Genomic DNA, 12,248 nt, shown 5'->3' with positions numbered 1-12,248 from the left:
TAAATGTGGAGAATGATACATTTGTGATAGAGCTGTGACCATGATCACAATTGATAACTTCCAATTTAATTAACTAAACATGGCCATTAATAATAGCATACTAAGACAAGGCTTCAACAACAATAAACAGAATTTCTAGGCTATTTATTAAATCCACTTGCCAGTTCCAGGTAGCCTACACAAGTGGCACAAACTGATTTGCAACGACTCCAGCGATATTGTAATTACAACATATTTAGTGTATCAAATGGTAGGCTACAGAAGCCTACAATGGCATAGAAATTAATAGGCTACTTGATAGCCAACAGATGCAAATGTATCATTCTCCACATTTAATGTCAGTTTCATTGTGGACTTTCCCCCCATAACAGAAGCACACGAGGGATATCCATAACTTTTCATTTCAAATTTCCTCTCACGCAGAGCTCGAGACCCAAGAACTGAGCATGCGTAAAACCCTTCGCTTGATATGGTTTGCCATAATCAAAGTCGACATTAGAATACCGTTTACTTAAAACCACCCCCAAGCAAATATATCTAAAGTGCTCTAGTGCACCTAAAGTGGGTTTCCAGTGCTTTGTCTCCGTCATTTCTTGATGTGCATCAGTTCTAATGCGTTAATATGTTTTATAGAAAAATGGTTGGAAATAGATGTCTCTATAATGACAATCTAAATAGCCTACCTACAACTGGTAAAAGGTTGTCACGATGTGTGCTTGTGCTGCTCTCTCATCTCACTCACGAGACTCAGCAGCCCCCTGCAGAGCTCTCTCAACCAGTGCTCTCAACACAAACCCAACCCCTCCGGCCCTCCCCACTACTCACTCTCCAGCCCTCACCCTCCCCACCCACTCAGAAACAGCCTGCTCAGTGCCTGATATTGATTTCACTGTGACCTGCTGCTGACTAATACATATATATATATATACACACATATATACATACACACACGGAAAGTATTCAGACCACAATCACCCGACCTCCACAATCACCCGACCTCCACAATCACCCGACCTCCACAATCACCCGACCTCCACAATCACCCGACCTCCACCCAATTGAGATGGACCGCAGAGTGAAGGAAAAGCAGACAAGTGCTTAGAATTTGTGGGAACTCCTTCAAGACTGTTGGAAAAGCATTCCAGGTGAAGCTGGTTGAGAGAATGCCAAGAGTGTGCAACGCTGTCATCAAGGCAAAGGGTGGCTACTTCGAAGAATCAAAATATATATTTGATTTGTTAAACACTTTTTTGGTTACTACATGATTCCATGCGTGTTATTTCATAGTTTTGATGTCTTCACTATTATTGTACAATGTAGAAAATAGTACAAATAAAGACAAACCCTTGAATGAGTAGGTGTGTCCAAACGTTTGATCGGTACTGTATATATAAAGATAGCCTACCTATCGCTTTCATAATTTCTTTGCCCTGGTTAGAATCAGTTGCCTAAGGCTGCTTAAATGCAGAGGAGAGGCGATGTTGTGGTGTTGTTTCTTTGCGTTTCCATCTTGCTCCAGTATACTGGGGTGATGTTAGTGTAAATGTGTCAAAATATTTTAGGTGTTGGCAGCTGCATAGGCTATTCTCGTTGAGTGTGGCGACATAATGTTAACGTTTTATCCACAACTCTGTCCATCGCCGTTGTAATCTAGTTGGAAGCCAAAATGTTCCCAAACAATGATGGAGGATCCTCCAATTCTGGTTTATCCACCACTCGCCATCGTACAGAACTAGTTCCTGGTTGCGCCTCACAAAAGGACAGTTTGAAATGCACCAAATAAGATTAGAATTTTGATTACAACATGTGCAAAGACTCGAGTTGTTTTAACGGAATAGGCAGAATTATTTTTTTTTTTTTTCATCATCCCAGATTTACTCAAGAGGCATAGGCCTATAAGGCAGCGAATACATGGCATATAGGTGTAGTGTTTTTATTTTGTAAATATTTGTTTTATTGTTAAGGGAATTTTCAATTCCAATAATGCATTTAATCTTTAACCAATTCACCGAGGTTTGTAAGACCCTGGGTTCACTAATAACTGGGCAAAGTCTCAGATTTTATAAAAAAGGTTCACAGATCTTTATTCATGAGAGCTCTAAAGTCTAAAATGAGGACCCAGTCCTTTTAACATACACATACACATTCCTATCTTTAGACCACTCCCTGCTCAAACAACCAGTACTTTTCCACTAACCACAAAGAAACATAAATGTTGTCACATTCTTCAAGGCTTTCACCTCCCCTCCCCCGTTGGGACCCTCTTGGTTTGAAACCCTCTAATGATTTTCTATTATCTACTCTACAACTTCACTCTGTTTACATCCCTACTAAAGAATATAACATCATAGTATTACAATACTAACAGATCTACCCACATCCTGGTTTTATCTTCTCATGATTCTCAAACATTTCACAACTATCCTACAATTTCAGAGTGGAACACTTTAGTCAATATTCTAACACATACAAATTATTCTAACATTTATGTATTGTATTATTTTGGGCTCACAGTGTGGACCGAACCGAGGTCCCCATAGCAAACAGTTTGGTACAAATACCTGCACCGTTACACCGCTAGTAGATTAGACTTGTTTTTCTGACTAGATTACTAATCTACTGCCTTCCTTCAAATTCCCACCCACAGTGTTTGATTGACAGGTCTGAAACCTTACCAACTCTGTGACTCACAAACATCCTGCCCCCTCCTCTGACAACCCTACCCACAGTGATTGATTGACAGGCCAAGCTGTTAAAGGGATAATTCACCCAAATTACAAAATGACACATTGGTTTCTTTACCCTAAGTGTCCACAGAGCATAATTTGAATAACAAACATCAATGTGGCAATTTATATCTTGCAGCAAAACTGTAAATATGACTTTAATCTCAAGAGAAGAGAGGTTTAATGTTAAAAAAGTTTATCTTACTGAGAAAATAGTCCTGATTATATAGGCCTATGCCACAACAATATGCAAAACTAAAACACTGAATTCATACATTTTCAGTAATTTTAATTGTAAAGTCATGTCTTTCTACGCAATATTACCAATCTGGGAGGTAAAGTATTCAATAATTTAACTGTGTATTTTGGATGGAATCAAGGCATTAGAAGGTACTAGAGGCCACCAAAATAGAGCTCATTCTGCAACAACAAAAAATCCCAGGGGGCATGCCCAGGTTTTCTACTCCATGTAGTTACGGAAAATGTGTGTGTGTGTGTGTGTGTGTGATCAAACATGAGCTGATCGTCCAGGAGCAGAGTGTAGCACAAGAGAAAGGTAGGGAGATCAAAATCTGTGTAGAACCTGTCTGGTGCTTTTTATGAGAGGTAGAGAAGGAGAGAAAGGGGCATGACAGAGGGTGAAAGCAACAGAGCGCGAGGGAGAGAGTGCCATAGACACAAAGAAAAGCAAAGCTAAGGTTCTGTTCAAAAGAGAGAAAGAAGATGAAGGCAGAAAGAGACAGAGCAAATAGAAAATGAGAGCAAGTGAAAATGAAAGAGTAAGAGAGAGGAGGAGAGGGAAGGAAGAGGAGTGTCTGGTGCAGAGGAGCAGTAGTGGAAGAATTAAGAAGTGCACTCCCTCCATCTCCACTCAATCACTCAGGCTGAGGGAGGCTGCATTCAGACCCACAACAGCTCTCAAGAGCACCAACACAAACACACATTACCAAAAGCCAGAGGGCAGCGCACACACTCCACACACAGGAATAGATAGAGAGGAGGAAAAGGAGGAGATAAGGAGAAGGGAAGAAAGACGGACAGAAGAAAAGAGGGAGAGAGATGCGATGGGTGAGTGGTGGCAAGGAGGGGGAGAGGGGGAGTGGAGGGAAGCCAGAGAAAGAGAGAACGAGAGAGCAGAGTGAAAGTGGTTGAGAGGAGGATTGAGAGAAAGGAGGCAGAAGAGTGTTTCAATTTGACCTTTGAAAATAAAAGCCTCAGTAGGGAACAGATATGAAAAAAACAGGATGATAACTGGAGAGAGAAAAAAGATGAGAACAGTAAATGCTCCTTTCTCAAGTAGCATTAGTCTGTTGTGTGATCACACACTGATCCGCTCTCCTTTTACAGTTGCAATGGGTCGACGCACTTATCCAATTCTTTCAGATCTACACTGATGCAGAGAAGTTGCCTGGCTACCCAAACTCCTTGCTCCGGCCAAACGTTACGCCAGGCCCACGGACGTTAGTTTCTTCTCTGCAATTAGTTTGGATCTGAGTATCTCCCCGACAAGTTCTAGAACACAAACACATTCTAACCATTATGATTGGTCCTAGAAACCGATGGGTTGGGCCAGAGCCAGAACACACGTGGGTAAAGTGGCCTTTTCAAAATGTGTCATTGGCTTTGATTACTCTGATTGGTTAGAGATGATCCAGTTGCTGTTAACTTTTGTTTGTACAACACCCCTAATTTTGACATTACCACAAATGACTTCAACGATGGCAGTCTCAGACTGAAGTATGTAGCGAACATAGAGCAGCGGAAGTATTCAGTTTGAGTCGTCTGACAAGCAGAGAAGGTACTGCTAGGTGCTACAGGTTCATAAGGGATTGGGCATGGATGGATAGGTAAACGCATAATGGAAACGTGTGACTAGTTTCAGGAAACTAGGCGTATGTTGCACGTGACTATCTCACAGGAGAGGCATTTGAACGTAAGATTTTTTTTAAATCAAAAGGTGTTTTTTTGGCTAGAAAGGCCTTCTGGAACATGTGAACTTTCATGTGCCTTAATAACAAACTTGTATGTCATCTGTAAATACAAATACAATTGTTACATTTCGAGTCTAGTTGATTTAGCCACAGAAAAAGACGATGAGTTTGGATTGGTCTGCCATGTAGCATGCGTCTGTCTATAACATGAGCTGGTCAGTATGTGTAGGTAATCCTTTCTAACGCGGCTTTTTTGAAAGATATCACGTAGGAGAACTGCAAAAGTGTTGCTCTCCACTTTCTGGAGGATCGAGTTTTCAAATCAGTGGAATACCCGGTGGCATTAGAGTACAATAGCAAAAGAGATGGAGAAAATTCTGGCGTTTGATTGCAAATATGAAGAGGGAGTCGAAAAGAGAACACACAGAAGGCTGTTATATAAAACACCTGTCTCCAGATTACATCTTCAAACTAAGGGCAACCATGGCATCCGTGACAGAGAGGGAGAAGTGTCCATCCATGTATACGGGTAAGACAGAATATCTGAAAATGTAGCTAGCTAGACTAAGTTTCTGCTTAGCCTGCTGGCTCGCTAGCTAAATTTAGCTGACTGGCTCGCTAGCTAACGTCATGTGTATAATCTGTGTAGTAATATTATTTGAATCTCAGAGCCATTTGCATTGCTATTTATAGCCTAATGTTAGCTAGCTAGCTAACATTGAACCTGGTTGGTTAGCTACCTGCAGATTCATGCAGGGTAGTAACGTTATGCGGTGGGATTATGGTTTAGCTAGCTAGCTAGCTACATCTCTAAAACAAAAGACTCCACTGTGCAAGTAACCATTTCACTACACCTTCTGTATCCTGTGCATGTGACAAGTTAACTTTGATTTTATTTGATATAGTATGTGTTTACCAGAGATGGTAATGTGAAGGAACATGACCTGCACCAAAGTCAAGTTAGGATATAACGTTAGGCCAATGAGACAGTGTCCAAGTTCTAAAATTCTACATATGAACGCCCTGCTTTTATTACATCACACTCACAACCGTAAGTTAGTTTCTATAATTGGCTCGCCATTAACTTGTAAATAATGATCTTGTTGTGAGTTTATTTTCCTGTAATAATGAAGACAAATGAGCTAAAGTGAAGACATTGTCAGCTATATGATATGGTAATTATTTGAACTGGCTAGCCAGCATACTTAACATTAGCTAGTTAGCTAACAAGCTAGAAACTAACCAAAAAATTGTTTAGAAAGTTGCTTTTAGTTGCCTGGTTTGCTAGACTGAAATCCAGTACTAGTCAAAAGTTTGTGCACACCTACTCATTCAAAAAAACTATTTTCTACATTGTAGAAGAATAGTGAAGACATCAAAACTATGAAATAATGTAATAACTTAAAAAAGTGTAAAACAAATCAAAATAGATTTGAGATTCTTCAAAGTAGCCACCCTTTGCCTTGATGACAGCTTTGCACACTCAACCAGCTTCATGAGGTAGTCACCTGGAATGCATTTAAATTAATAGGTGTTCCTTGTTAAAAGTTAATTTGTGGAATTTCTTTCCTTCTTCATGCGTTTGAGCCAATCAGTTGTGTTGTGACAAGATAGGGTTGGTATACAGAATATAGCCCTATTTGGTAAAAGACCAAGTCCATATTATGTCAAGAACAGCTCAAATAAGAAAAGAGAAACGACAGTCCATCATTACTTTAAGACATGAAGGTCAGTCAATCTGGAAAATGTAAAGAACTTTGAAAGTTCGTTCAAGTGCAGTCGCAAAAACTATCAAGTGCTATGATAAAACTGGCTCTCATGAGGACCGCCACAAAAAAAGGAAGACCCAGAGTGACCTCTGCTGCAGAGGATAAGTTCATTAGAGTTACCAGCCTCAGAAATTGCAGCCCAAATAAATGCTTCACAGAGTTCAAGCAACAGACACATCTCAACATCAACTGTTCAGAGGAGACTGTGTGAATCAGGCCTTCATGGTCGAATTGCTGCAAAGAAACCACTACTAAAGGACACCAATAAGAAGAAGAGACTTGCTTGGGCCAAGAAACACGAGCAATGGACATTAGACCGGTGGAAATCTGTCCTTTGGTCTGAGTTCAAAATTGAGATTTTTGGTTCCAACCACTGTGTCTTTGTGAGATGCAGAGTAGGTGAACAGATGATCTCCGCATGTGTGGTTCCCACCGTGAAGCACGAAGGAGGAGGTGTGATGGTGTGGGGGTTTATTGGTGTTAAAATACACTAGTTATGCTGTTTTGGACCACCAGGCTGCTGATGTCATGCAGCCTGTAGTTTTTGTGTTCATACTTTTTCATAACGACAAGTTTGATGTTGGACGACAGTAGAATGTTCATGATGTCACTGCGACAACTGTCGATAGATGTAGTATAAACCAGTCTTTAGTCTTGAAATCTTTGGTTGCTTAGTACATGGCCTCACATGTGAATCCTTAAAGAGATGGGTGGGGATAAGGCTTAAGAGGGTGTGAACGATTCTGAATGGGTGAAGACAAAGAAGAGCATTCCAGTAGATTAACCAAAATATTCAAGGACCATTTGCTCAAAAGTGAGGTTACAAGTTAATCAACTTCCAAAGCAGAATGACTTTACCAGTATTCCTCAACTGTAGTGTATGATATTTCATTTTCTAGCTCTGAGTCTCTACTTTTATTCAATGTAAAAAACACCATTTCAAATTTTGCTACATAAGACTGGATCAAGCCGGTCGGTCACATATGGTAGTAGTAATTGCTAGTGAGTGATTTTCCAGTGGCTCACCTGTGCTGCCTCCCAGCCCCACTGCCTGTACTTGGGGTCGTGGGTGAACCTCCACATGTACCAGTAGGTCTCGATGACCTCTGGCCTCAGGATGTAGTATTTCTCATTCTGACGCACCGCCACTGCTTCAAGACCACTGTCAAACTTAAAGGCCTCTGGGCCCAGCTTCAACACTATGGAGAGAGGGAGGGAGGGAGATGGATAGATATATATACAAAATAGATTCTATATCCATTGATTTTCCTGGTTGAGCAATAAGTACACAACACATTTCCTGCCAATGAAATGTTTGGAGTTAGAATGTAATGGGAAGCGATTTCGGTGATCAAGAAGCAGACAGATTTGTTCTGCACGCCTTGTCACTGTGTGTGGGAACAGAACACAAGTTCATAAAAAGAGACCGCCGGATAAAACTAGGAAATATCATCACTTTAAAACTTCACTTTCAGGAAGATCAGGTAACCTTGCTTAAAAAAAAAACAACATCATTATTTTAAGCTCACACAAAATCTGATTCACCATCATGCTTATATTCATTTGGCGACAACTAAAATCCATGGCAACCAAACCACCCTATAATAAGTTACCATTTATCCCTAAACTTCATTTGATATCCCTATAAGTTTAGGTGTGTGTTTCTCCATCTCACCAGTGCGGTCGTAGGACTCGTGGCAGGTGTGTGCGATCTCAGCCCCCAGCTGTAGGTAGTGTCCAGCCTTGTCGTCAGGTGAGCCGTCGGCTCCCAGAGCGAACATCCCCCCGGCGAAGCAGGTCAGGTGACCCATCTTCCTCTCCAGGTGGCCATTCTTCCACTCCCCGATAAACGTCAGGCCGCCGTTGGACTTACGGATCAGGTGGCGCTCGATGGCCTGGAAGGAGATGCGGAAAGGATATGGGTGGTGATGGTAGAAGGAGTAGGTGTGTGTGGGTTTAGGGAGCAGGGTGTGTGGGTGGTGGTGATGGTAGAAGGAGTAGGTGTGTGTGGGTTTAGGGAGCAGAGTGTGTGGGTGGTGGTGATGGTAGAAGGAGTAGGTGTGTGTGGGTTTAGGGAGCAGGGTGTGTGGGTGGTGGTGATGGTAGAAGGAGTAGGTGTGTGTGGGTTTAGGGAGCAGGGTGTGTGGGTTGTGGTGATGGTAAAAGGAGTAGGTGTGTGTGGGTTTAGGGAGCAGGGTGTGGTGGTGATGGTAGAAGGAGTAGGTGTGTGTGGGTTTAGGGAGCAGGGTGTGTGGGTGGTGGTGATGGTAGAAGGAGTAGGTGTGTGTGGGTTTAGGGAGCAGGGTGTGTGGGTGGTGGTGATGGTAGAAGGAGTAGGTGTGTGTGGGTTTAGGGAGCAGGGTGTGTGGGTGGTGGTGATGGTAGAAGGAGTAGGTGTGTGTGGGTTTAGGGAGCAGGGTGTGGTGGTGATGGTAGAAGGAGTAGGTGTGTGTGGGTTTAGGGAGCAGGGTGTGTGGGTTGTGGTGATGGTAGAAGGAGTAGGTGTGTGTGGGTTTAGGGAGCAGGGTGTGTGGGTTGTGGTGATGGTAGAAGGAGTAGGTGTGTGTGGGTTTGGGGAGAAGGGTGTGTGGGTGGTGGTGATGGTAGAAGGAGTAGGTGTGTGTAGGTTTAGGGAGCAGGTTGTGTGGGTTGTGGTGATGGTAGAAGGAGTAGGTGTGTGTAGGTTTAGGGAGCAGGATGTGTGGGTGGTGGTGATGGTAGAAGGAGTAGGTGTGTGTAGGTTTAGGGAGGAGAGAGAGAAATATAGAGGACAGGTAGTTAGTCCCTCTCACAGTAGAGGGAACAGGAACAAAGCTGTTTAAGTGTCCTCAGCTTCAGTCCTTGAGAGCAGCAGCAGAATCTTCTATCCATCCTCTTCCCTGGCACATAATGTACTTGATCAATCAACGTCAATAACTGGCAACAGAGTCCAGGCATCTACTTCCTGTTAAATCGCTCACTGATTAAAATGCAAAGATGGAGCCCAGTACACTGCAGTTAAAGTACTTTGAGGAGTTGAGGAGCAATCCTAACTATCTGGTCATAAGGATATAGAGCAAGGTAGTTGCTAATTCAGGGTAGGATAGTTGAAACACAGCTGTGTGTATGTCAATCAAAGCCATCTTAATGGAGACCAGGTAAAGGTGATCCATCTCCATGGAGACCATTTAAAAGGTGGCTTGTCTCCATGGAGACCAGGTAAGGGTGGTGCGTACCTCAATGGCGTCGTCGTAGGTCTTGCGGGCCTCTGTGTCTGTCTTGTCTGACATGAGCCAGGCCTTCAGCAGGTACTCATAGAAACTGTCCCCCAGACCTCCTACTGATGTATGGTCTACAAGGGGGGAGAGAGAGAGAGGAGGAGAAAGAGAGGGATGCGGGAGAAAGATGAGAGGGTGGGAAAAAAGGGACAAAGTGAGGGAGAGAAAAATAATAAAGTTGGAGGGACAAAAAGGGGGAAGATGATAATTTATTCATTGGATGTTTTCTTCCAAACCCTAACCAGAGCCAGTACTATTCTTCAGAGAGGGGTTTTTAATTTACAGAAAAAAACGACATGGAGACGCTTTGTCCCCCTTACAGTGTGATGGCAGAGAAGATTGTGGTTGTTTACTCTCTCTCTGATGTACTCCTTAATGTCCCCAATGTCCCAGTAGAAGTTGATTCAGCCTTTATAGCTGGCCTAGTTACAGTGACACCACATTACAGTGAGCTGGAGGCTGTGCCAACTCTCACTCAGTGAGAGGACACAGATGGGTAGGCCCGCGCGCACGAAACGCACGCACGCACAATCTCTCACAGACTACCCTGAGTCATGAATCCGCAGTATAAAACAATGTGGTAGAGTTTAAGTCGAGTAAAGACACGAGAAGGACTATTGTGTTTTCCCCATGAGGCCTGACCCTGTTTAGCTTCATTTGTTAGCCAGCAATGACTTACTATTGTGTAGTTGCCTCCCTCTGGCTAAAGCCATGCTCTGACGCTAACAGAGCTAGCCAGCTTATGACTCAGCAGTGTTAACCAACAGTGAAGCTAACGATGCTAACCAATGCCAAGGGAGTCATTGAGAGCAGTGGGGCTAGAGCCATTAGTGGTCCTAGTCCACAGCTAGTGCTTGTGCTAATGCCTAAATGCTTATGGCTAATGGTAAATGAATGCTGTGTGAAATGTGCTGGCTGGGCTTGTAGCATGTCCAGCACTGGGGAGAGGCGTGTAGTGGTGAGATGGGCATCTCTTCAGCAGATGTTTCAGCGGTGTGTTATGTTAGTCAGGGGAGAGCTAATGCTAACAAATGTGCGGCTGGAACAGACAGTTTTATAGTAGTTGACAGCTGGGACTTTATGACGATAACACTACTCGTATGTCTGTCTTTATGTCTGTCACTCTCTCTATGGGTCGGTTTCAAATACCTACAGACATCTCTTTGATATTACACTGGCACTTTCTATATGGCTACAACGCATACATTCACATGTCTCACACACAGAGGTATAGCTTTATGGCACACGATTACTTAGTGATTATCCATAGTCACACACTGCTCATTATTTTGACTGACAATCCTCCTTCCGTCTCCTGCAAAGACACACACTCGCAGTAAAGTGTGCAGAGAGAGAGAGAGAGATGAGCTGAAGAGACTCACAGACACAAAGTCAAATGTTTTCTATGCAAAATTGGCATTCCCCTGGCAAAAGAGAGAGAGAAGTTGCAATGAATAATTCATTCTCATATGGAGGGATGGAGAGATTGAGAGAAATAACAAAAAACGACGCAAACAACATTGGAGAGGGGTAGACACTGTAGGGCTCTGTGTGTGTGTGTGTGTGTGTGTGTGTGTGTGTGTGTGTGTGTGGGGGAGGGGGGGTCAGGTTGAGCAGTGAGAGGCAGAGACAGTAATTAAACCTCTCTCTCATTCAGGATAATAAACAGAGTTAGTTAAGAGGCCGCCTGCCAACAGCTTCTAATTATACATATTTATTAAAGAAAAAAACAACACACTACTCACACACATTCATTTACATAACCTAGCACCCATTGCACCTGCATTTGAATGAAAGGAAATAGAATTGAATTCAGTAAACTTAAACGAAATTCAAACGCTTCTTCTATTTTATATTAGGTGTAGTCTATACAAATATACATCTTGTACATAAAACATGTTGTTATATACATGCATATAAAATATTGTTTAAACTATTTATTTTCAGGACCATCTCTTAAAATGAAAACCTATATGCAAATATTATAAGTTAATACATATTGTTCAACATGGGGAAAATACTACATTCCCCAGAATGCAATAGTTTAAACCTCAAGTTCACCCTCAGGCCAAATGAAATGGTTGGTGGAAATATAATTGGCTATTCTAAGCACAAAGTTAAAAAAGTATATGAACATTGTTTCTAGAGAAAAGTTATATATGTTTTGGTAGCTGGAAGTGTGACCGGTCTGATTCAATGAAACTCTCATGTTCTATGGCTGAGTGGAATTTCTTTGAATTGCACTGAATTAAATTCTACTTCCTGTCACTCAAATTCTACATCCTGTGGGGTGTGGCCAATTCAATTCAAATTTGAACTCATGAGCTGAATGGGAGTCAATTCCAAAATTGTGAATTGAGCTCAACCCACACACACGTCAGTGTTATTATCTGAAGTTGAGAGAGACGAGGTACTTACGTTGTCCCCAGCGACCGGTGCGAGGGTTCAGATAGTTGGGATAGAGCCCGTTGGGTCGCTCCATTTTGGCCAGCAGCTTCCGTATGTGCATTACCTAACAGGGTTAGAGGAGACATGGATATATCTCTCACCCAGGGGAACACACAG

At 42.5% G+C, this 12,248-nt stretch overlaps 1 protein-coding gene across 2 annotated transcripts in view; it reads right to left on the bottom strand.

Annotated features, from left to right (window-relative positions):
* The window catches only part of LOC106582087 (mannosyl-oligosaccharide 1,2-alpha-mannosidase IB), a 140,862-nt gene that overhangs the window by 13,135 nt on the left and 115,479 nt on the right, over positions 1 to 12,248 (bottom strand). For both annotated transcript variants that reach the window (XM_014164819.2, XM_014164820.2), the window contains exons 10-13: positions 12,102 to 12,195; positions 9,642 to 9,757; positions 8,102 to 8,321; positions 7,453 to 7,625 (exon numbers count right to left, since the gene is read on the bottom strand). In XM_014164819.2, coding sequence (XP_014020294.1) covers positions 7,453 to 7,625; positions 8,102 to 8,321; positions 9,642 to 9,757; positions 12,102 to 12,195 — 603 coding nt within the window. The remainder of the gene's footprint in view (positions 1 to 7,452; positions 7,626 to 8,101; positions 8,322 to 9,641; positions 9,758 to 12,101; positions 12,196 to 12,248) is intronic.

The sequence above is a fragment of the Salmo salar genome, chromosome ssa21, assembly GCF_905237065.1.
Source record: "Salmo salar chromosome ssa21, Ssal_v3.1, whole genome shotgun sequence".
NCBI lineage: Eukaryota > Metazoa > Chordata > Actinopteri > Salmoniformes > Salmonidae > Salmo > Salmo salar.
This window is presented reverse-complemented; position numbering and strand designations above follow the sequence as displayed.